Raw genomic sequence first — 25283 nt, forward strand, 5'->3', positions numbered from 1 at the left:
TCCAAGGGTGCGTCATTTGAAAGTAAGACACCTGGGGCCGGTAATCCAGAAGATGTGGGTTCGAGTCCCCCAGCTCGCTAACCTATTCAGTGACTTCCTTCTTTCAACGTGAGTAGATACGGTGTTTATACGACCTTATCCTTCCTGCCCATAATTAACGTCCGTGTCCCAGGACTCTAATTAAGACTTCTGCCCTGTAATGGCTTGCAGCTGGCATCTGCATTGGATCTGCCACTGATGCGCATCAACCAAGCCAACAGCCCTGACCTTGTGTCGGTGTCCCAGTACTACTCCAACGAACTGGTGGCGTACGTCCGCAAGGTGCTGCACATCATCCCGGAGACCATGTTTGGTCTTTTAGCTCGGATCATTGAGCTGCAGACAAATTGTATCAAAGAGCTGCCGTCGCGCCTCATGAAGGACCAGCTTAAGACATACGCACAACTTGAGCAACGCCACGAAGTGAGTGCCGTCTGCTTATAACTTTTTTTACGTAGAATGCACCAGTGTCCGCAGCTGGTACTACGGAGGGCCAATAGGGTTAGAATGGGTTCCAAACAGAGCGTCGAACCGAACCGAAAGCTGGAAGTAACCGTAATTTATAGCTGGAACTGAACCGGAACTGAATCGTAATTACTAGCGCCATCTTGGAGCTGAACTGGAACCGAACTGATCTAAAAACTTCGATTACCGGTTCGGGATACTGGTTCGGTTTGGGATGGTGTGTGGTGGGGGGCGATGTGGGGATACGAGTGGTCTGCCTGCCTAGACTGGCAGCACGTTGCTCGGGGAAGGGATGAAAGGGGTTCCTGTTGGTCGAAAAAGCAGAAATAAGTGCATAAAAAACGTAACTAAGATATCTTGTATCATTTCTAGGGGCTACCTCTAATTTTGTAGCATATTAGAACCTCGAACCGGTTCCAAACCAGTTCACAGCCTCGAACCGGTTAATCGAACCGATATATGTGAACTCCAGCGCTGAACTGGACCTGAACCTTTAAGGCTGAACCCGAACATGAAACAAACCGAAAAACGTTTCGGTTTGACGCTCTGGTTCCAAATGCGTACTGCTACTGTTACAATAGTCAGATTAACATCACTACACTATAGTCTTGCACATGAAGGATCGAAGATGTGCGCATAGGGCAACGTGTTTTCTGGGGTTTTATGTTTTTTGAAAATCTGGGCGTAAAAATCTGGTTTTATTGCGGGAGTCGTAAAACAAGGTAAAATCTGGTGGAAAAGCAGGTTTCCGGGTGGAAAAAAAGAGAGTGCTTCTCAGATTTTAGGTGAACACAAGATACGGAACGGCTGTGCTGAATGTGCAGCGCTTAGCATTCTGCAGTGAAAAAACGGCATTCTGCAGTGACCGTGCTAGTGGCTGAATTGGCACTTTGCCAAGCTACTTTTCTTGTGCTTTCAGGTTGTACCGTAAGTAATGACGGTGCAAGACAGGGGTTACAAACCAGTTTTACCGGGATTACCCCCCCATAAAAACACGAGGCCGTATGCATGCGTGATACTTACTGGGACATACCGGCCTTGACCTTAAGATGCACATGTAGCAGTGTGAAACAAAAATGACGCTAGTCTGGGCCGCTGTGGCAATCAGAAGGTTTACATGCATGTTTGACTGCTCTAACGATGCATATTAATGAGTTTGGCCAAAGGACACCGACGTGTGCTACGTAGTGTGTGTGTGTTCCTGACACTTCCCTGCCTGCACGTTTCTTTGCGGCTCCGTTTCTTCATGGATTAACATACCACGCAGGTTGCAAAATTGACGCATTCCATTTCGGTGTTCACTGAAGGAATACTGATGATGAAGCGAACCCTCGTTGGGATCGTACAAATTGATCCAAAGCAGTTGCTTGAGGATGGCATTCGGAAGGAGCTTGTCAATCAGGTGATGATGGCTCTCCATAAGGGTCTTGTCTTCAATCCTAAAGCGAAAGTAAGTGTGAGCACTCACTAACCTAAGCTGATCCTTCGTGTTACTTTATATCGCTATATTTCTTACACTTTGTGTCTCGACTAATAGTAAGGACCCCTTTTGTAGACAACTGAGCTGGTGCCAAAGCTGAAAGATCTAGGCCAGGTGATGGATGGTTATTACCGATCGTTTGAGTACATCCAAGATTATGTGTGCATATATGGCCTGAAGGTGTGGCAAGAGGAGGTGTCTCGCATCATCAACTACAACGTTGAGCAGGAATGCAATGCCTTTTTGCGGCAGAAGGTTAGACACACTTTAGTTCTAAGTCTGTGTACATTGTGGATGAAATAAAAAATCATATAGAGTAGCATAGAATATTTGAATGCAAACAGTGCTGAATTAGTAAATGGAGACCAGGAAGTAAAAGGAGTAGGGAAAATGGAATAAGTGGTACATGGTAAAGCATTCTTCATTGATGTGTTGACCAAAAGTGAGTGGTAGCCTTACAAGGTCATCCGTTGACATCTGGGAATAGTTGGCACATTATGGTCGAAGTTATCGCTGCGCCAATAAAGCACCAATCAACATCTGGGAGTAGAGGGGCCATATAGCCATTGGAGGTAAATCTCTTGCATTTGGAGGTGATTTCCTGTTATAATAGCACAACTTGCAATGCTCTTTTCATCTTTTACTAGCTGAAAACAAAGCTTTACACAAAGTCCTATCAGAGCTCATGTGCATTTTCATTATTTATCCTAGATTCAAGTCTTGCTACTGTATGCACACATTTGTGTAATTTAATACAATGTTGATACTTTTGTTACAACAATGGAATGAGATTGTGGCAGTGGATGTGCATGCGCCATTGCAGCTGTCACAGTGCAAAAACGGTGCAAGTTAACTTCAATACTTTTGTGTACAACTATCCATACTTTATTGATTTTAATTATCTGACATTAACTCTTTCAACCATTTGCTTCTGAAATCGATTCGACTTTGGAGTCAAATATGCCATTAATGAGTCCGTATTTGGAACTGCACAAAATTAACGAAGCCCCACTGAATTTCCTTCCCGAGTGGTGTACTGAGTTACGTCTGATGCTAAGGGTCTCCTGAGCTGCTGTGCGAGCACAAGACAGATGGGAGCACCGTTGTCTCGGCACTCACTTTTCCATCCGGCATTGCATTCCAGGTACTGGACTGGCACAGTTCATATCAGTCGCGGACAATCCCCATTCCAAGATTTCCGCCCACAGACCAGTTATCCGTAAATTTCATAGGGAGGCTAGCTCGAGAGTTACTGCGGGTAACTGATCCAAGGCAAGTACCGAATATCACTGTCTGTTGCAGAAGCACAGTAAGTAACACGTGCACATTGCACGCGTTGAACGCGTTAATAATTAACATGTGTGTATGCACAAGATCATTTATGTGCAGATATTTACTTTATTCTAAATCTCTGGTTTCAGAATAACGGTGTACATTAACCAAACTGGAGGATGGTATGACAGCAAAAGTCATTCTGAAATCATCAACATGACAGTATTCTCGTTACTACAGGTGACGGTTATATCTTATGTAGAGCTGTGCGAATAGCAAAATTTGCACTGTGAATAGCTTACGAATATTTCACTTTCACTGCAAATTGAATCAAATAATTTCTTCAGGTGCCGAACCGAATTTGAATAATCAGAAAAGGCCCAATTCAAATACCTCATGGTGAAATATTTTGTGGTGCTGTGCTCATTAGATTATTCTCACCCAGCATAATATATTGTGAGAGAAGGGTCCCTCTGTGTTGTGTATCGTAAACTACGTTAGTGGGATGAACTGCATTGAGAGCTAGTCAACATGTTCCAAGCAGCCTGCTTTGTGTGCATTTCCTCATTTCTATGTTAATATTATGAATTTCCTGTATTTTTTTAGAAACTGCACATATTTCAATCTGTCACTGAGCATAACTCTTGAAGTCGGGAGTACATTTACTGGAACCTGCAATACCCAGAGCACAGTGTTCATCATGAGCTCACAAAATTTCTAGACTTTAGTAGCAGAGTATTGTAAAAAGAAATGTAAAGCAGGCTTCACCTAACACTCCAGTGCAATGAGGTGAAGCCGAATGAAGCCGCACACCAAGAGAACAATGGTGGTATCGTGAAGTGAGCTTCACCTAGCTCTTTATTGTAATGAGGCGAAGCCGACTTGCCGAATGGCGACAGGACATCGATACCTCGCGAATCAGTACTACTCGAAAAATATTTGAAAATTTCAAACATTGAAAATATGTCGCGAATAGCATCAGATATTTGTTTCATATTCAAAATTTTGAATATTCGCACAGTTCTAATCTTATGCTGACGTTGCTGATAATGCTGTTATATAAATACATGGCAGACTCCCTACAATGACAACTGTAAGTGCTTTAGAAGCACATAGAATGCAATGAAGGATGGGCTATTTTCATGAAGAGGATGACTACGTCCTGTACTTGACTGTGTGCCAGGGTGACTATAAAAGAGTCTTTAATGTTGTACGCTATTGTTCACCTTAATTACAGAATAGCGTAGGTACGCCAGGTCTTACCGGTTTGGATCGCTTGCTTTGCTTCATGATTGTCAAAGAACTGCAAGCAATACTGAAATGTCTCGACAAAGCCATGATTAATGATAAATCGTGGCAGGACCTTCTAGCCAACCTCAGCGCTTCCTTGCAGCCGTTCGACAGCCTCATTCGTGAGTGCTTGACTCTGCTTCAGCAGCACTCTTTGAAGGTGCCAAGCACCGCCCTTTGACATTCTTCTTTGTTCACTACAGCTAATGTAAGCAAGACGTACAGCCCAGCTCTGACCCGAGTAGCTAAAACTTGGCCCGCGTTTCTCGAAAGCATACTTAAGGTAACTGCGTTTTTGAAATTTCTGTGGAATCTTCAGTGTTGTGTTTCACATTACGCTACTTTTAAACTTAGGTTGGCCAAATGCAGATTCTCCGGAAAGGCATAGCGCATGAATTGAACACGTCTTGCAAGTTCGACTCAAAAGACTTGGCAAGTGCGCTGCAGAACATGAATGAGTAAGTCGGTGATGTTGCCATAATACGTGTCTGCAACTTCACAATTCCCCTGTGGTTAGTTTTAGCAATTAACTGGAGAAGAATTGCAGGATACGAATGTTTTAGCTAATTAGAATGAACCTGTGAGTACTGAAAATTGCAAGTTGGGTAGTTTGTTTTTATCAACCTGACTCTTTTCTTGAACAGCCTTCTGTGTTTGCATGCTTAGTGGTTCCCTAGTATACAACCTGTATTGTATCGTAATGTGCTGCATGTACTGTGTGTAAGAGACTTGTCTAAAATCCGAATTTTTGTTTCCGTCTACAGTTAGATGTTAAACGCTGGTGTAAACTGTATTGCATCATACCACAGTGGAAATTTAGCGGATTTTATACAGTCTCCATATTTTTCTTTCATATCCAGTCCAATCCACAGTGGATATGGATACTTAGATGCACACTTTTCACTATCCAAGATACAATTTATAATTTCGAATACGCTTTTATTACAGCGCGGTGCTAGCCGAAATCAAAGCTCATTACAAAGACTCCACTAAGCCATATCCCAAAGGTGATAACTTATTGCTCACAGAGCTCTCAACCTACCTGGAATGGGCAGGAATGTACAATCCACTTTCGAAGGTGCGTTATTGCTCATGTATGCAAAGGCATGAACCTGTTGAGTTGTCTCACCGCCTACTATTTTGTGCTTCCAGATTTATATCACAACAAAGCCCATATTGCACCTTTCGCTCTTCATGATGCTGTTCACAGTAACACATATGTCAAAGTTCCAGTACGTCAGCAGTTTAGGTCAGTCGCTCAGTAACATGCCATGTGTGTTGATTTAACATGGATGCCACGTTGCATACTTGCAGGGGGTCTCATCAGCAAGAAGAGCATTGAATCGATCGATGGCCTTCCATTTGTTCTGGGTTCATTCTCGTTCCTGAAGCAGTTTCATCAAGAAAACATGTCGCAGTTTATTGCTTACTTGGGGCAGTATGTTAAGTCTGTTCTGGAAGCAAGTACGTCCAGGTGCGTAATAAGTGACAGCGTCATGATTAGAGCCTGAAGTGTTCGGGAACTACTTTTTCTAAATTCGGAGGGTAAAAATTGGGTAAATAAACAACATTCGTCTAAATTTGTGCAAATTTGGGTGAAAAAAAACTTCCAGTACGCTAAATTCAGGGAGAATTTGGGCTCAGTTACGCAAACAAACTGTATTAGTTTGGTACAAACGGTGATGTAACTGCATTTGGTGCCAAATAAGTTAGCGTGCATTCCTACAGACGTCTGAGTGAGGGCAATTTTCCGAGTTAAAATCGGGTTGAGGCAACCTCCAATATCGATGTTTCAAATTCGGGGAAGAATCATGTTAAAACCTAAAACTTCAGGCTCTAGTCATAATTAGTATTTGCAGTGTTAAATGCATGCACTAAACGTAGGGTTTTGAGAAACAGCAAAAAAAGGATGTTTCAAAATTTATTATTATTATTATTGCACATGTGTACAATGCATATCTAGCTTTCTTTATCATTACTAGCAAGTTCCATTTGCGAATATTTATTGGCATTGTTGGGCTGCTGTCACCAGTGTGGGTAGGTCATTCGTCCGCAGCGAATCACACATGCCGGTTTGAGACATCAAGGTGGTGTTCACACAACTTTCTTCGTATTTAGATCTTCTAAGGCAATAGTGTGAAACCGATGTTCTGAGGCTGGAACAACATAGAAGGGACAGATACAAAGATACAGATACAGATACAGCTGGCTAACCTTTTCAGTGACTTTCACATTTCATCGCAATAGTGTGTCCTTCCGCCTCTCATATCTGCTGCATGCGGTTGAACGGAGAGCTTGGGATAAGAAGTGACAAAAATGTTCTCGTCGTAGACGGTACTTTTTCAGGGGATGAAAAAGAAGTTGAAGACAGTGTGATGGAAGTGGTGATATGGTGGTCTAGCCCTCCAAAACCTTAGTCTCATAACAGGCAGCATCATTATACGACATAGGGATGGAAAAAAAAAACCGGATGTCCAGCCATGACAATGCCTCAATAATAGTAGAAACTGCAAAGAAGTGTAGTTTACAATCTGTGGTGAACCCAGCGAAACATTTTGAAAGCAAGTTTACATGTTTTTTTTTTTTTATTTCTATTCAGCACTTCTTTCTGGATAACCCTGGTATTTTCTTTTATGGGGCCTATGTATATCTTTTGTGCTAAGCTAAATGAGACTTGAGCTACTTGCCATGTGAGCTATTATAGCAGAACTCTGCAGGTCTACGACCAGTAGGAAAAGTTTTATGTAATTTCGTACTGAGCATGCATATAAGAATGAGTTTTTAATCTGAGAACTTTCTTTCGTTAGTGGAACTAGGTCGGCTGAAACCACCACAGAACTAGTCAATCTCATGGTTTATCTTGAGACCTTGATCCACTTCGGCGAACTTCCAAGAAAGGTAGTTGTGCATGGAATGATTTCTGCATGTCTGAATTCATGTTCAATGCTGTTGACGTAGCAGTTTATAATTTGTAATTCTTATGATGTTCATCTTTCAATTTTCTAGATGGTGACCAATCACATTCCTGACTACATATTCGACGAATTCCGGACTCTCTAGTGGTCATGTGTCACTGTGAGCTAGAGAATATCATCGTTGGTGAATGTACAGATATTTTTGTTAATAATATATACATATATAGAGCCTGCTTACAGAAATATGTCTATAACTGTCATCTTTCAGAATTTCTCCTGCAGCTTTTGACACACGAAAAATGTTCTTGGCCTCGAACCAATCGTTTTTACCAATAATTTAGGTTAATTAAGTGCACAGAAGCTATATTTATTTTTAGCTACTAAAAATGCAATATTTTGGGAGTAGGCAAAATGTACCTTGTTAGCCTTGACACAGAGTGTATAGGTATGTGCAAGGATGATGGCAAGTCATTTTAAGTGGTGGACGCTAAACACAAGAATAATTTTGACGCTTTTCTCAGAGGAGAACATTTCAAATTGCTCTGAATATTCCTCATTGCATTGGATGCCATATGTACTGCTAATGAACAGCGATAGAGGGTCATGGCGTCTCCCATTTTCTTTTCTCCTTTTTTTCATTTTTTGTCGTCATCAAAATAGACAGTACTCTCAGGTGACAGCACCATGGACAGGTAGTTATGTTTGGTTGTTTCCAAGGTTTATTTACGTATTATGTGTCTTAATCCAAACTATTAGAGTGCAAGGGCTCTCTAGAAGCAAAATTCATAGTAGAGCGACATGGAACACTTGACTGGAAATTAAAATGCCTTCTTGTAGTGTCCTGATGCAAGCAGCTCTTTCCACACCATGCCATCAGGAAATTGGTACTTCTCGATGCTAGACTCCCACATTTCTGACGAGTACCCTGGTGCCTAGAACCAAGACGTTAAGACAATTGTAATCAAAGCAGCTAGATTGGCATAACTGGTATAACTGGTGGCAGAATGCATTGACCAAACACTGTTTCGTCGGCTGTTAAATTTCAATATTTGTGTAGCCATCCAGGAATACACTTAGAATCAGAGAATTAGAGTGCTTAAGAACGGCTTTTCAAAAAAGACGGGAGAAATGCTTTGCAGAATAATAAGCTAGGAAGCAGTGTTGGGGGTAACGTGTTGCTGTGACTGTGGTAACGATCCCTGGCATGTCACACATATCAAGGTTGCCAACGAACATCATTTTTATATGTAGCTCCCTTCTGGGAGGACTACGAAAAATGATTCAGAAACAACAGTAACTAAGCTATGGTAACTTTCAACTAAACACTTTATTTTTAACAGAAAGAATAGGGCCGGTTGGTACAACTCCATTTTGTAGCGACGAGAAATAGGGACACTCGGTTAGACACTGAAAAGGAAAGACCAGGTCGCAATACAGATCTAAAGACGTTCATGTGCGGCATGTGTTAGAGACAAAAACGATAATGCAACTTAAAGATAAGTGCGTCAGTGCTGCGACGGCGACCCTGACAGAGAAACAACGACATCTTATCAACTCCGGACAGGCGTTATCGTTCATGATTGGCGGTATCGTCTTTGTTTGGTGGTTGAAGCAGTATGCGGCGCTCAGGTTTGGAAGAAGAGAGGGAGGGTATGGATGAGACGCTTGTACTTGGTCTCATTCTAGTAAAAGTGGTTGAAAGTTGCGACCTGGTCTTTCCTTTTCAGTGTCTAAGCGAGTGTCCCTATTTCTCGTCGCTAAAAAATGGACTTTATTTTTCAGGTTTACATATCTCCTTCCTCCTCTAATGAGACAACATCTGTGTGTGTGCCGGTACAATTTTGATGTATCAAAACTATTATGAACCGTCTTGCACCACCCATTGTGACACCAAGGTCTGAAATTATAGAAAGATGAACTAAAAGTGTATTAGCAACTGGAAAGCAACTCATTACTTTTCCCAAGTAACTTTCACAACTAGTAACTTTGTTAGCTTTGTAACTTCCTCATCTCTGCTTGGAAGTACCACAGCACAACACCAGGAGGTATGGTATGTGCAACTTAGCATTAGGTCAGCAAATTAGCAGTCAATGCAGAACCTCACTACCCTGGAAGGTTCTTGAGATATGCACAACAAGTATCTCTACTACGATATGCACTGTGTCTAGAGCCTTCATAACGCTGTAACCGACAAAAATGTTCTGTGGTGCAGGGTCAGCTGTACCCTGTACCTGTACGCTGTATAATCTCCATTAACTAGCAGAAGTACCTGAGGCGGCATGTAGCGTCCGTTTTTGATGACGACAGGTGTTTTGAAATGCTCATGGAGGTGACTCACATACTCCAGAACCCTGCACAAGAGAATAATTTTAACTTCATTGTAAAAATGTAAACAAAATCTCAATGTATATACAGTTGAACCTCTCAATAACGAACGTCCATTTAACGAAATCCTCCGTTTAACGAAAAATTTCCGTTGCACGAGCGCGTCCCCATAGACGCCAATGTATTTTTGAGCTCGATTTAACGAAATACGTTCGTTTGGTCACCTCTATTTAACGAAGTCCCCGGGCTCTCCTGCGCGTGTCTTTACCCCTTAACCACAAAGAAAAGGAGGAGAAACTTTCCTTCTCCGTTGGTTTTACGCGAGTTTTCGTTGGTTACTTCGGTTGTCACGTGCTGGGGGCGCGAACGTGCCGACGTGTGCTTCGCCTCTGCCGGTAATCGGTGCGCCGATGCTGCGCGCCGCGACGGGCGACGGTGCGTCGCGCCGGCGCGAGGCTCTCTTCGCACCCGTTTTCGGACAAGAAAACACGCATTGCTGACATTTTTTGCTCACGCCTCGCGAAGTCTTATCTGCTTGTGTTGATGACGACGACAGTACGTTGTGATTTTGTGCCTTTTCATTACTTTTTTTTTTTGTTCGCGCCGCTAATGCTGATGGGCATGATGCCGCTGCCGTTCAAGGTTCCATCGGCGCAGGCGTCTACGCGACATGTACCCATTTCTCGTTCTTTTCGGCGGCGTACTATTGTTCTTTCCGGACGTCATGAGTGAAAGTGAACCAAAGAAACTTCGATACGCGAGCGCGTAGGAAAAAGCAGTCGAGGTTCATCCGGAGTTACGAAGGTAATGAACGCTCAGAGCGACACTGTGCACAAATTACGTGTTACCTAGCATTATGTAATGAATAAAGCTTGATATTTTGTGCCCTTCTTACCTTAGTACCTGTTTCATGACAAATGACGTTTTGCGGAACGCGCGGCGCTGGTAGTGCGGCGGCCATCTTCGTTTAACTTGGCGTGTTCCATTTAACGAATATCTCCGATTTAACGAAACAAAGAGTCAGCATTTACAAATTCGTTATATAGAGGTTCAACTGTATCACATTGTTGTGGTGCAGTTAAATTGTCTTGAACCAATAAAGATGTCTGATGTAGGGAACAAAGTGGCCAGAAATGGTACGAAATACGCTACAAAATGTGATGAGCCTGTTGTGCAATGTAGTCCTATCTGATGTAAGGACAGGACTTGTCCTGAACAGGAACGTGTTCAACTCGAGATGGCTGTTTTGAACGAAATTCATGTGATCGTGCTCCTACCTGTTCTGTTGTGTGCCGGATACACTGATATAGTCCCAGTAGCTGAGATGTTGCACAAGCTCACAAAGTCCCACTCCCCCAGCGTGAGGGCATACGGGTACTACAAAGATTCACATGCAAAAAAGGGGGAGGACACAGAGATTTTTCTTTTTTTTTCTTTCTACTAAGTTCCGAACTGCTGACCTAGACCAGAGTCTGACCTTTCTTCTTTGCTGCCATCAGGATGACTGAAAGGATTTCATTGACACCACCAAGTCTGCAACTGTCTATCTGGCAAAATTGGAGGGCGTCTGCTTGCAGAAATTGTTTGAACATGACACGGTTGTGGCACTGTTCACCGGTTGCCACTCCAATTCCCATTGGTTGCAACGCCTGCGGTGTGACGACAAATCAGTGAAATCAAATCAAATCAGAAATTGTCGTCTGCCAGTAATAATACTCAACGTGAGGAAGTGCAAGAAGAATTTTTTCGCTCAAAAATCTGCTTTTCACATGATATCACTTGATGTACCCTGTTTTGCAGTTTCAAATAGAAAACAATTTTTATTTCCCCCCAAATGAAAACTTTGAAAAACTAGCAGTGCCTGTTGGCACCTCCAAAAGCAGTTACTAAAATACGGAATAAGAAGCGTTTGATGTACTACTTTGATTCTACTTTTACTAATTACAACTGAAGCCCAACACCTCACCTATATCTGTATACTTATGCACATATAAGTGACAAAAAAATGTTTTTGCATGTAAATGCTTCGGAATTTGTAGAGAAGGTTCATGAAATCTTTCTGAAAGTGCAGGAATGCTGCACCTTAGCAATTGTGGCATGACCGAGTATATCATCGGGAGAAGTTGGCTCTTCAACCCAGTACAGGTCAAAGTTGGACAGTTCTTTCGTCCAATAGATCGCTTCTTTGATGTCCCAATACTGATTTGCATCTACCATCTGCAAAAAAAAATATATATATATAGGTTTCTTGTAGAAGAAATTTCAAAATGAGAGTCTTATTGACTTGCCAGTTTACAATGGGATCCAATAGAATGACGGACAACTGCAAGGCGACGCTTGTCATCAACAAGGTCTCTGCCAACTTTGACTTTGAAACTGGAAATAAGAATAAGAACAACTGCTGTTACAAAATTTTTTGGCAAAAGTGCTATCTGAGTAGCTTTGCTCGTAATGATCTTTTTGCTTACCTCGTAAACCCATCTTTCACGGCCTCTTGACAAAGCTTTACCGAGGATGGCAAAATTGTAATCAGTGTTAGGAAGGACTTGATAAGCAAAACTGCTGGCACAAAAGTTCTTCACTATACTATGCAGTATCGTAGCTTTTAACAATGTCATTGAATATTAATTTGCTTACGATTTTTATCTGACTATCAGTGTAACCCAGCCATCCAACAGAGGTGTTGTACGCAGGATATCCATTCTCAACTACATCTTTCTCTGCAAGTACAAATACTGCTCGTGTGAAGCTATCGTTAAAGTAAAAATTGCCACATACCCCTTTGAGCTGCAGATGATTGTTTTGACCGTAGAATCTCTGCGAAATAACGAAAGTCGTCAATGGCTATACGTATTTGTAGCGAAGGTTCACAAAGTGTGAGCTCGAACTTACCGATTGCTTCTTCTTTGGTGAGCATATCTGACCTGTAGATACAGTTTTATCCGAGAATTAGTCATAAGAAATGTAGCTTAAAAAAGGTGGCAAAATAAATTATGCGTCCGGAACGTTAGTCAAGAAAATGACCCGACGTCAAAATAATTGCTTGGGGCACTAGATGATTACGGTGCAAGACTGTAATTAACATGTCCATGCTCACTCTCATTCACCTCACATAAAATGTTAATGCAGTTTTTTTACGCGTGTACTTACATGTAGCGAAAGTCGATCAACGATACAATTTTCTCTGGACTCTGAAAACATGTGGATCGTAAGACTTCTTCCAAGTAAAGTTACGTTTCTCTTGAAAGCTCCTTGTCTGCAATTGCTGCAGCATGCTTTACCATGTCAGCAAGCAGTTTCCAGACAGGCTTGCCCTCGAGTTTCCCCCACAGGTCCCAGAGGGCGTTGATGAGAGCAGCTGTAGCTAAGTGTACCACTCCTTTCTCTGGCCCTAACTGCGAAGAAAAAAGCGAATGATGACGAGAGAGTTGAAGAAAGACAGAGTGATTAAAAAGATAGACTGTTATAGACACTATGTGTCAAATTTTACATATTGGCACGTGGTACAGCTCCGGTCAACCTTAATAATAACACTGAAAAAATTGTGGCCTCGCTCCTGAGCGCGATTGCAGCAATCCTTGGGGTCATGAGGAAATCTTAGTTGGACAAAATTATTATGTTAGTTTAACGCAAGGACATTGTTCACTTAATGTTCCCTCTTTGCTCCAAGGGTGGCTGTTATCGTGCTGAGAAATGAGACCGAATTTTTTTCAGTGTTATTATTAAGGTTGACCGGAGCTGTACATATCTACAGGATGGTCCAACAACCACGATAGAAATTCATAGTAAAAAAATGTAGGCCCCGGAGAGACATGCGGTCGAGGGATTTTTTTCTGCCAATAACTTTTGCCACATATTGGTAACATTTTTATTTCATTTCAGTTGACGGAAAGTTAATTTCTTGAATTGAACTCCGAAATCTCCCGTTTTCTTTGCGGAGATGGGTTCCCCGTGGTCATTTTACTAAGTATAGCACATAATGCCACTCGTAATGCAACGGCAATTGCCGAAATAAATTTGCCGAAAATCCATGGAAATGAGCCCTTGGCTCAGTCTCTTTTTTTGGCGGATCGTAGTTCGAGCGCAAAGCTGCGAAGAAAGGAGGTTACATTGACACGCCACACGAGGGGGGAAAGGGTTACTAGCCTTTCCCACGGAACTCCGTGGAAAACGATATTCCGTGGCCCATTTGTCATAGCCAAGCCATGCATTGGTCACACTCCTCTGGCATATCGCATGCACTTTCTTACTTGAACCAAGTTAACCGTAGCTGTTTACATTTTCAGCATTTTTTTTTTCAACCATGTCCATCATTAATTAGTGCAAAAAGCATTAATCTAAGAGCACAGTACTAAAACAAGAGCTTGTCAAACATAGAGACAGAAGCTCATACCCATCGCAGTTGAGTGTCACTTGCGAGCTCCCTCCACAGACTTGCAAAATTTTCGTAAATGGAGTCGAGGGTTTTGTACTCGATGTGACGAGAGAGTGCCTTGACTGCAGCAACAACTAAATAAGGAATAAATGTCCTCGTAAGTAGCGTTTGAGGTTCATTTGCTCTGCAGTGGTAATAAATTAAGGACAACAGCAATGTGTGTAGTTGGTTCATGATTGTGGGAACGCACAGCATCCGAAATGTTCACGGCTGCTATCTATAGGGCAGTGCATCGCACGAGATTTAAATGTTGCTTGGTGGAAAAAAAAACTAATCGAAATTGATGTTTACCTACATTTCTCTATAACACAATTTTTGGTGGAATTTCTTCGACATTTTTTTTTTTTTCAGCACTAAATGTCATCCAATTGCTCCTTTAAATTGTCATTTCGGACAGTGGAGGGAAAATTAAACCTAGCTACTCTCATTGCTGAAGAATGCTTGTTTTTTTTTTATTCACAATTCAGTAAAAATAGCACAGAAGCTATCACTTGAAGTTGTTTATGAAGGTGAATTAAATTACATTATTTACTTTTCGAAAGAAAAAGCACCTGCAGAGTGACTTCACTTAATGTGGCAAACTGCTAAGAAGGAAAACAGATGATGTTATTAACATTAACATATCAGAAAGGACGTTTGCATGGGACTCATGGATAAACAGTTATTTTGTGTCATATCTTTAAAACCTCAATCCCTTACCAACTTCAGTTCCCCTTCCTGTCGTGAAGGTGAAACCATGGCCCTTCAAACCAGAACTGGCAGTAAGGATGACATATGCACAGGAATAATCCGGGTCCGTGTTCTGTAGGAAAGAGGAAGAGCGTACAGCTGGGATATTTATTTATTTATGCTTAAATACCGCACAGCCTTACACGTACAATTGGATCTCGTATTAGGTATTACAATACCTAAAGTTTACAGTGATTTGCGTATGTTATATTAGACATTTCATATCAGTGACCCATCTGTTAGCTAATGAAATATTGTTTTAATGAAAGAAGGTACAGAACCCAAATGAAATACCATGCAAGAAACACAAAAAAGTATAGTTCCTCTTATAGCTTTATGGAGAGAGAGAGAGAACACTTAGACATCTGCTGGAACATGTCATGCAACTAACCTGCTGAACGTCAGCACTTGGTGACTGCATTGACTACATTACTTATTAACTATATTATTAAGGGTGCTCCTTGAGGCGGGGGCCAAAATTTTCCAAAATTCATTGTGATTTTTTTTCCTGGAAAACTGTGCTTCATGTACCTGTTTGCAGTATAGCCTAATTCGATGTAATATTGTTTTAATAGCCAGCACCAGCATTAACAAGCTTTCATAATTTTGTTAATGATCTATTAAATTATATATGAAAGTTCATTAAGGCTGGTGCTGGCTGTTAAAACAATATTACGTTGAGGTAGGTGATACTGCAAGTAGGTATACGTAGCAGAGTTTTTGAAGGAAAAATTAGCCATGAATTTAGAAAAATTTTGGTCCACTTTTGGAGAAATACCCTGCACATATATACCCACACCCACATATAGGAGACCTTGTAGTAAGATTGCAAAAAATTAAGTACTCCTTACCATGGCATCTGACCCATGGGACTCGAGTGACGTTGGAAAACGTATGTCTAAAACTTGAATGTCCACTATTTTCGTCATCACTTCCTTTGTTGCTGACTGGAGCGAGACAACAACATGGAGGATGGAGGCTCAAGCGTTGACTGTGTTAGCCCCCTTTGGATCCATTTACAGATTAGATAGTCTGGAGAGGACAGAAAGAAGATATGGACTGGACAACCAAAGGGGAGCATCTTTTCTTGTTGCTACCAGCCTGCCGGCTACCAGTAGGAGCTATTTATGGCCCCTGCACAGTCACTGCTTCAGATAAGACTGTGTTGGCCTACGGGAGAGTAAAAAAATTAATGGAGTTTTGATGTCTCTGTCTTGCTCAATGATGTTCCTCTTCAGCTGTGTGTTGTATATTTATGCATATATAAACTCTGTCAGAGATGCTGTCTCCAATGCTGGATGTAGCATTTACTTTTGATTAATTAACTTATCTTTTGTTTATTGCCAACCTATTCAGATTAAACACTGTAAAACCACACGGATCATGGTGTAAGCTAATTTATTTACAGTGGACCCTCGTTATTATGACCATGGACGTTCCCGAAAATTTTGGTCATAATGCGGAACTGTCATATTAACGGGGGATGTTTGCAGAGGCTTCACTGCATTGTTCCCCAGGAGTATGGTCGTAAAGCGCGTATGTCAGATTATCGGGGGTCATATTAACGAGGGTTCACTGTACTCAAATTGAATGAACTTAGATTAATTTTTGATGAATTATTTTAAATGAAACTAATTTAATGAAAATTAACATTTATTAAATTAGGTTAATTTGACTTAATTACATAAAATTTCTGAAAGATCAGCCACAAATTATTGGGAAAATGTAAATTCTATGTAAAAAAAATCCCATATTACGTGTATGAGCTATCAAGTGCGAGGACATGTGTTTTTTTTTTTTCTTCTTTTTTTTTCTTCTTTTTTTTTTCGTTTTGCCGCAACTACTGCGTGGCACTGACATGTCGTTTATCGCACGCTGACTTTAAAAGCACTGGGGAGGGGGAGCAAAATATGAGTAACCTGGCGTGTTTTTTGGGGGGACAAAAAAAAAACAAAAAAAAAAACACGCCCCCTCCCCTCTGGATCTCCGACTGGTCCCACTTTGGAAGGGTAGATGATAAACCAAAAAGTATATATAGTGTTAAAAAAGTGAGGAACGGCCCACAACCGCGCAGGAAGCGTTGATAAAATAAAAAACATTACGTAATACCTTGTGTTATAAGACATGTCAAGGGCACATCCACGATTTCACGATGACGGAAAGTATGGTACTGAAAGCTTCTGAGCCTCCTCTTCTTCTATTAGGTGTTTTCCACCCTCCCCAAAACGGTTTGTGAAAAATATAACCGCATCGACAGCTTATCTCAAATATTTTTTGTCGCTCTTTCACCCACTCATAAAGTGAGGCATGCGCGCGTTTGTTCGAACAGCAACTTTTGTTCTTATTTCCGCTTCTCTTTTTTTTTTTTAAAAAGAGAAACTATCATAACCCGCTCAAGCGCGCTTTTCGCGGGTAAATTTTCGCGCGTGTGTACACGTGAGGTGAGAGAAGGGAGAAAGAGGAAATGCAACAAATTTGGATTGATTGCCTTGAAGTAAAACATTTTATTCCGACACGTGTCGAGGTCTTTTAAAAAAAGCACACAAGTGAAACCAGCTGACGCGGTGCTTTCACGTTGGGCGCCAATTTTCAACATCCACAAATGCTGCTCTCGTCTCGGTGCGTGATTGGTGAGCATTCATTCGGGTTCGCTGGAGGTGGCGGCTGTGCTGAGGGCGGACAAAATTCGAGCCGGAGCTCGTGAATGTTTCGTCCAGGTTCAGTTGAAAGCATCGAAAAGACACAGTTAGCATCGCCGAACCCGCGTATGCGGTTAGCTTGGCGTAGTATGACCAGGAAGGTTGCGAAAGCGATGGTTTGCGAGTAACAACAGTTAGGCTTAGGGAGTCTGGGAAAAAATGACCCTGTGGCCCAGGTGAAATTTTCTGCTATGGTGAAGACTAGGAACCAGTCGTCGGTCGACGACCGTCTGAAAGTGGGTGTTAAGAGAGCTACGGCAAATTCAGCCAAGCATGCACCGATTGAGACGAGGCATTCGGAGGTGAGCGCATATCTGTGCGCGCTGTTCCAAACAATGGAGTTTGTGTTTCTCGAGTGTCTTTGCGGTGCTGAAATGTTAATGTTTTCGTTAAAAAAAAAGTGAAAAATGTTGTGCTCGTGCCTAGTATGGTCCTGGGGTAGTATTCCTGCAAGCGTGGCACGTTGAAACTGCTCTAGCTCGATAGGCACCGCTTTGTCTCTTCAGCTGATCGGTACCTGTGAGCAGTTTTGGTACACAAAAACAACATTCGCTTTTCAGTACAGTTTTGTGAATACAGTCTCTGTGTGTGTACAGTACGTAGTAACCCAGTGTGCCACCGATACTATAGAAGCCATTCGTTTCATTTTAATATTTTTTTCATACATTCACGCCTCCTCCGATAACGCACCTAGATTGGTTCCGCTGCATTGGGGTTCGGAATCCGATACCCACCGGTTTCTTGTTCGGTTCAGTTTGTGGCGGTCGACGTGTCATATCGATTATTATAAAAGGCTGCTACGTGACTTAGCGCCGACCGAGTTGTTCATTTACAAGCTTCGAAGCTTGTAAATTCCTGCAAGAGCTGTGCAGAGCTGTAACGTCGCATTTTACGTGCTTCCTTCCTGCCAGGACTCAGATTCTGAAGATGAAACCTACGTCAGTCGGGGAGACAGGACAACCAGGACAACGCCGAACAGGAAACCCCCAGTTAACGTTGTGCCCTCAGGTAAGCCGAAGGGCGATATCCTGGACATTTGATGTCTGGATGCATGCTATCTATTCTGCGTACAAGTTTTGTTCGACCAGTGACAGCTTTACGAAAGAGAAAAGGATTACTTCACACAAGTTGAAGCAACGCAAAACAGATGAGGACTGACACGGACAGTGTTGCGTCTGTTTCGCGTTTGCTTCAACATGTTCTACATCTTCTTGTACTTCTGCAAAAACAAACAAACAAAAACACTGTTATAGAAGTGTGTCTGATTGTTTTTTAAAAAATAATTTTCAAGTGGATGTAATGTGCATGCAGGAGGTACACGCAGTCACATGCGAGGCCTAACAAATGGGCAGCACGATTTTTCCTCGGATGATGAAGTCAACGGAGACGACGACAGCGTGGTGCGACGCAGCACGCGTCGCCGTAAATGTATCTACGGAAACCTCAACCAATCGTGGATACTTACCTCAAATGTACCGGAGTTTGCAAAGGTATAGCTCATTATCGGAACGCCTCCCCCCATAAGCATCCTTCTGTGCTACCAGTTGTTGTCTGCCATTGCAATCCCATCTTTTGCAGGCAAATATAAAGAGGTCGAGCCGTAGCAAGAAGGAATCGAGCGTTGAGCTGGAACCTGAGCGTCCGACTCGCCGATTGCGTGGGCATGTGGCGCCTAGTGTTCCTGTCGGAAATGTGAGCCCTTGTCCCACAGCTATTGTCTGTTTCGCTGGGTGCGTTAAGTAGGCGCCCCGGAGCGTGAGTGTTTCAGGCTCCACTCACTTAACGCGCCACTCGCGCACCCAGGAGTGTGAGACTCTGAGCAGCTTTTCATGCTCCCGTTTCGTTTCACTGCATGGAAGCAGACGACAAGCGCCCAGGTGCTTAAGATTTTCCATTACATAGTTGCTGTTGAGCGCGGGCAGGACAAGCTTCGAATCTATAAATATAATAACTATAATAACGGGAAACTATAATATTTTTATAACTGCTATCATGCTTTCCTCTTAAGCACGGACCCCATTACAAGCGACACGCGACGCGCTGCAGAATTTGTCGCTGTCGCATCTGGTCATGGTGCGACTTCCTGGTCCATTTGAGCAGCGACATTTCGTCGCCGAGAAATGATGTTTTTGGAGAAGCAATGCTTATTTTATTCGAGCTAAGTTGTAAATTGCCATAAATATACCAAAAATAGTATTTCATTCGTCAAAACGAGGAGAACTTGTAATGAAGGGGCTATGTAATATTCGCGGTGGCGCTGCGGTTGAAGTTCCCAACGCCCCGCCCACTTCTTCGTCTGCTACTTTTGTTGGTTGCCCTCTCCACCCTTTCCCTTGCCCACTTCTTCAGTTCTTGTTTCACGCCGCCAAATCTAGCTGGTTTTGTCAAACAACAGGCAACGAACTCAGCGACATGCTACAAATATCTACTGGGAGTTGAGGCAGAAATATTCAGCCGCGACAAAGCTTTTTTGACGCTTGTGTGGCGGCAGTGACGTCGATTTTGTCGCTTCTCGCGTGTATCTGCCGCGTGTCGCTTGTTATGGGATTCGGGCTTTAGTGGACAACTTCTACATGGATATCGGCGGTTATTCGCGGGAAATGCAATGCTTTAATGCGGGTGTCTTCACGGCATTCAGTCGTCTTCACAGTAAATGGATCCTATGGCGTCTGTTACAAATTCCCATCTTTTCCATTCCATACGCTTTTACAAGAAAAAAGTCTGGACAACCGCCGTTGTCTCTTCCAACGTTGCTATAGGTTCAAAACAAGCCAACATGTCCTCCGTCTATGCACTGCACAAGCAGGCAACTGGAAGCGGCATCAGTGAGCGAGCAGTGTAGCGCTCCAAAATTGCTTTTCGCTGTTTAGTGGCCGCTCCGGGTGTCTCATACTCCCAATCTGAGTGCGCCAAAAGAGGGGCGCCTACTTGACGCGCTCACTGATGTGTACGCAAAATTGGTGTCTTCCAGGATTCGGAGACACAAGACGGTGACAATGAAGACAGTATGGAATCCAAGCAGAGTCAAGACAAAGCCAACAGTGTTGAGCTCCGTCGCCTCGGACTGCCAGAGTTAGGGCATGGAGTATGGAATTTTTTTAGTCACATCTTATGTCTATTGCCACTCAGCATTTAAAACTGAAAAAAAAAAATTAAAAGGCATCTTTGGGCATTGTGCTAAACAGAGGCGTATCCAGGATTTTTCTAAAAAAAAGGGGGGGGGGGGTCCGTCCTGCCTTGGACAGCATACTATTCCACTACCAAGGTCAATTGAAATTTAGGTGGGGGGTCAGGACATCCTGACCCCCCAATTCCTCCCCTGGTGCTAAAAATGTTTAAATGCAGTGGCTTTATAGGGTCACTAAAACGTCCATTTGGGCTTGTTGATAACATACTTCCATTTCATTAAAAGCGCTAAAAACAGGGACAGCACACAGAGCACTGTGTGTGTACGATGAAAGATGAAAGTCACTGAAAAGGTTAGCCAGCTGTAGGGATCGAACCCACATCTTCTGGATTGCCGGTCCAGGGCTCTACCAATTGAGCTAAGCCCTGGACCGGCAATCCAGAAGATGTGGGTTCGATCCCTACAGCTGGCTAACCTTTTCAGTGACTTTCATCTTTCATCGTTGATTTCTTAGGCAATTTGAGGCTTTGTTTGTATCTGTCCCTTCTATGTTGTTCCAGCCTCAGAACATCAGTTTATCTCTTGATCTACTGTGTGTGTGTTCTTGTTTTTAGCGCTTTTAGTGAAATGGAAGCTTTATAGGCTCATTGTTGGCAAAACTTCTAGATTTGTCGTAGAATTGTTTCTTTTTTTTTTTTTTTCTTCACTGTTGCTGTGCTGGTTATAAAATTTCCAACCCACTGCAAACAGCCTAGCGATCACTTGGTGGTGACACTGTCACATGATGTCACATGACCCTGTAAAGCCACGGACAAACCTGTATGGTCATTGGCCCTTTGAAGTACAGTCTTCGTACATAATTTATATACATAATACGTGCCCAAAAAATCTATCTTTAGGTCTGCCCTTGTTACAGTAATGATACGAACAGCGAGGTGACTCAGACTTCTGTTTCATGAATTGTGTTCCAGGCCCTTGACGATGACATGTATTCGAGGGTGAAAAGAACGAGACAGCAGAGGGCATCTGCCCCAGCCGAGGAATCCAATGAGCCGAGGTTCTTCCGTACTCGCCGGGCTGCGGCGCTGGAGGGAATCAAGAGTGCACAAGAGGATGGAAATGTCAGCTCCGAGGGCGCCACAGAAACAGCTGACACGGAAGACGACGGCGGTCTTGGAGCAATTAACGGTACCCAGGGGTACCATTTGCGACCGAAACGCCCAGTCACCAACCGTTTTCAGTTTCCTGTTGGTAAGCGAATTTTTGTATCTTGCTGACCAGGAATGTCTCATGTGATGTAACTGTGCCGATTATGGCTGTACGTATGTTTCTTCTTTCCCTATTGCTGCAAGGTCACATTTCCTATTTGAAGCTCAAATTGAATGATTTAAGAGCATATACAGTCAACCCTCGATTTATGAACCTTCGATTTATGAATTCCCTCGTTTTATGAATCTCGATATCCGAATAATGAATGGAATTTCTGGGAACCAACTAGGAGTAGCCCAGCGTTTTTTCCTTCAGTTTATGAACGGATCGTTCAGAGGTCAACAGCAACCTTTAAAGGGATTATTATGAATTCTTATGAACGACGCCTGAACGGACCAAGCGCTTTCCAAGTATTGCACCCTCGGTTCTTAACCCCTCGAAATCCGAACAACAAACGGGTTTTCCGGGGTCACACAAGGGGCAACCAATTGTTCCTGACCTCAATTGATGAATAAGGTGGTCGCTGTCACCCGGAGATTAATAAACGGAGGTTAAAAATCCCGCAGGAAATCAGAGACCAGTCGAGTGCGAATGTGGTGACATCTGTTCTTTCCAAGATTGACACAGCGGAATGCATGGTCCAAAGCAATTAAAGCAAATATTAAAGTCCAAAAATCCAAATTCATTAAAATCCAAAGCAATATTAAACAATTTAATATTGCATAATAAACAGAGTGTGACTGCGCTAACGTCTGTTCTTTGTGAGGTTGATACAGCAGAAGGCATGGTCGAAAACAAAATTACACAATATATTGCATTATAAACACAATCCCAACTCGGAAATACTGTTCCATTTGCTCGATAGTACTCACTTAACGGAATTTTTTATTTATGAACCCCTCGATTTAGGAATGATTTTTCGGGGAACTGAGGGTGTTCATAAATCGAGGGTTGACTGTACCTGACTTTTGGCAATTGACAAAACCCGACAAAGCCCATTGTTACCCCAGATTTTCATATGCATCGCTTGGGGTAGAACCCGGGAAAACCTTGAAAGCAGAACTCTCAAAAGTGCAAGTTAAGCCACTCATACGGGCAGTGGAGAACCCTGATTACTTCGCACTCGGCCTTTCATGTTCGTCTGAAATGTGAACACTTCTCTTTTTATTTTCCACCCAAAAATGTGCTGTTTCGCATAACATAAACAATAAGTTCCGAACTTTTGTGACTCCTGAAATAAAAACCGGTTGTGCGAGAAAAAAACATGAAGCCTGAGAACACAAGGGTCTATCTATAAATGGTGCATAGTAAAACCTCATTAAAACCTAGCGGCACAAGCTGTAGTTCCACTTTCAAAGTTCTCGAGCCAAGTCCCCAACAGGAGTGCCATTAAATCCAACAAACAATTCGATTCAATTTAACTTTATTGCAATGCAAGTCACAGTTACATAGGGGTGGCCAAATGCATTCCATAACCGCTTAAGCCACACTGGTTTTGACGGTTAATCCGTACTGTTTTTACGTTAACCTGTTGTGCTGGCCAGCATTTTGGTTGCATACAAGTTAGAGAGCATCATGGTGTCAAGCATGTGGCCAGCCACCACATTATCCCTTTGGTGCAGCCGAGCGCCAAGCCAACACCACCTAGATAGAGAAAGTCTGCCTACTCGTTGACGTGATGTAACAACTAAGAGTTGGCCAATCAGAACAGTGTTTTCAATGGCGGTAGCCAATCATGAACGAGCTTTCACCAGTTGTAGCCATGGAGATGAACCACTGTCGTCTGCAAGTAGTAATGAAACATACTAAATGGGAAAATTTTAACATAATGCGGAAAATGGTCCCCTATCTTTCTCAAGACTTTTTGTCTTTTGTCCAGAGTTCGAGGTAACTCGTTACAAGTAACTCGTTATTGTAACTAAGTTCCATTCTTTTGCTAACTTGTAACTTAACTCTGTACTTTTGCGCCGTGGTAACTTTCAGAGGAACTTGTTTCTTTTTCAGGTAACTTTGCCAAAGTAACTTAAGCTAAGTTCCAAGTTTTCAGTCACCTCCACATATTTCCTTGCTTTCTCTCCGGTTCTTTCAATGCATTTTATGCCATAAAACGTGGTATTCAATCAATGGCAGCATTCTATTTAGGAAGTAAGAACCGCTGCCATTGAAATGAGGTTGAACCATTGTGCGCCCACAGGGAGTAAGATGCAAAGCGTTCGTCTTGTTGGACATAAACGAAAGCGATCTAAGCGTGTGTCACTCCTCTGCAGGCAACTCAAGGTCTTAACTCAGGCTGAAGAACTTCGTTATTAACTTAGTTACATTTTTCACACGGTAACTTAACTCGTAGCAAGTTCTTTTTTGATGGGTAACTTCTCGATCTATGCTTTTGTGTACACTTTTTGTCTACAGATTCAGGTCTACAGGTTCCAGGTTAGCTGCAATCATTTCCGAGTTCTTGAATTCGCAGTAGCAGACGAGTTCTGATTTTATATGGCCACGTAACGAAGGAGGGAGAGGAGGCAGTAAGCAGGCCTTCTGCATCTAGGGGGCGTTGGCCAAGCATTCCTCCTTTAGAAGTGCGAGGTCACGGGAGAAGGGTGAGGGCATGCGGGAACTGCAAGAATGCAAAGTCCGCCTTGAACTACTTCCTCCTCCCATAAAGCCCCAATGAAGGTGTGGCTTTCATAAATTTGGAAAGTAAGGAAGCAAGCCACGGAGAGCGTGCCGCATGTCAGCGAGCGAAAATAAAGGATTTCAAACAGTCTGCATGAAATAAAGGGTTGGGACTGTGCCGTTTTTGTTTATTTCTCTCTTGAATAGTGTTTCTCACCCATTGGCCGGCAGGTAGGTGCGTACGCGAGCGATTTTCGGTTATGCCGTAGTACCGCTTTGTATGTTACTACTTTCACGTCACTGCCAAGTGCGCTTTAACGGGATTCTACTGTATGCAGTGCTCATGTGCCTCTGATAAGTACTGAAGCAATGAAAGATGCTGGAGGACATTACTAACAACCTCCACTTGGTTATAAATGCTTGGGCTACCTACACATAAATTGTCTTTTAATATATATTTCAGAAGCTACAAAGAGATCGAAGAGGATAGCCAGTATATTCCATACTCCTCAGCACAGTCGTCCCTCACATTCCTTCAGGTCGCCTGCGCACCGAAGCCCCATCTATCACAGGTGCATTTAGTTCAACACTCAAAGCAATTGACATCAGTTTACTTCAAAGTTGAGCCGCCTGAGAAAAAAATGAGCTGATGTGTGCCATTACGGACTAAACGCTGTCTCTTTAG

General features: G+C 42.6%; 3 protein-coding genes across 7 annotated transcripts in view; 2 read left to right on the forward strand and 1 right to left on the reverse strand.

The window, feature by feature from the left end:
- LOC135399102 (WASH complex subunit 5-like) overlaps positions 1–7694 on the forward strand; it is a 57019-nt gene extending 49325 nt beyond the window's left edge. For all 4 annotated transcript variants that reach the window (XM_064630799.1, XM_064630800.1, XM_064630802.1 and 1 more), the window contains exons 15-27: positions 211–462; positions 1772–1954; positions 2060–2239; positions 3129–3256; positions 3406–3496; positions 4494–4668; positions 4750–4829; positions 4901–5004; positions 5495–5624; positions 5699–5795; positions 5861–6020; positions 7354–7444; positions 7553–7694. In XM_064630799.1, coding sequence (XP_064486869.1) covers positions 211–462; positions 1772–1954; positions 2060–2239; positions 3129–3256; positions 3406–3496; positions 4494–4668; positions 4750–4829; positions 4901–5004; positions 5495–5624; positions 5699–5795; positions 5861–6020; positions 7354–7444; positions 7553–7606 — 1725 coding nt within the window. In that variant the 3' untranslated portion in view covers positions 7607–7694. The remainder of the gene's footprint in view (positions 1–210; positions 463–1771; positions 1955–2059; positions 2240–3128; positions 3257–3405; positions 3497–4493; positions 4669–4749; positions 4830–4900; positions 5005–5494; positions 5625–5698; positions 5796–5860; positions 6021–7353; positions 7445–7552) is intronic.
- A 458-nt stretch (positions 7695–8152) lies between these two features.
- Positions 8153–17128, reverse strand: LOC135399104 (mitochondrial enolase superfamily member 1-like). Of its 2 annotated transcripts, none has more exons than XM_064630803.1 (16): positions 17060–17128; positions 15802–15982; positions 14921–15023; positions 14180–14295; positions 13068–13181; positions 12937–12977; positions 12679–12710; positions 12565–12603; positions 12424–12506; positions 12255–12289; positions 12075–12162; positions 11869–12003; positions 11264–11435; positions 11064–11163; positions 9731–9812; positions 8153–8393 (listed from the first exon to the last, which is right to left on the reverse strand). In XM_064630803.1, exons 2-16 carry the CDS (start codon positions 15877–15879, stop codon positions 8280–8282), a joined length of 1332 nt encoding a protein of 443 aa, XP_064486873.1. In that variant the 5' UTR covers positions 15880–15982; positions 17060–17128; the 3' UTR covers positions 8153–8279. The 2 variants fall into 2 exon arrangements, with proteins under 2 accessions (XP_064486873.1, XP_064486874.1); XM_064630804.1 differs by having other exon boundaries at positions 15802–16120; positions 17060–17121.
- Positions 17129–17565: 437 nt separating this feature from the next.
- LOC135399101 (ATPase family AAA domain-containing protein 2-like) overlaps positions 17566–25283 on the forward strand; it is a 29527-nt gene continuing 21809 nt past the window's right edge. The window contains exons 1-7 of the mRNA XM_064630798.1: positions 17566–17951; positions 18561–18657; positions 18961–19139; positions 19228–19341; positions 20621–20734; positions 21748–22027; positions 25062–25170. Of these exons, the coding sequence (XP_064486868.1) occupies positions 17841–17951; positions 18561–18657; positions 18961–19139; positions 19228–19341; positions 20621–20734; positions 21748–22027; positions 25062–25170 (1004 nt within the window). The 5' untranslated portion in view covers positions 17566–17840. The remainder of the gene's footprint in view (positions 17952–18560; positions 18658–18960; positions 19140–19227; positions 19342–20620; positions 20735–21747; positions 22028–25061; positions 25171–25283) is intronic.

Source organism: Ornithodoros turicata, chromosome 6 (genome assembly GCF_037126465.1).
Source record: "Ornithodoros turicata isolate Travis chromosome 6, ASM3712646v1, whole genome shotgun sequence".
Taxonomy (NCBI): Eukaryota; Metazoa; Arthropoda; class Arachnida; order Ixodida; family Argasidae; genus Ornithodoros; species Ornithodoros turicata.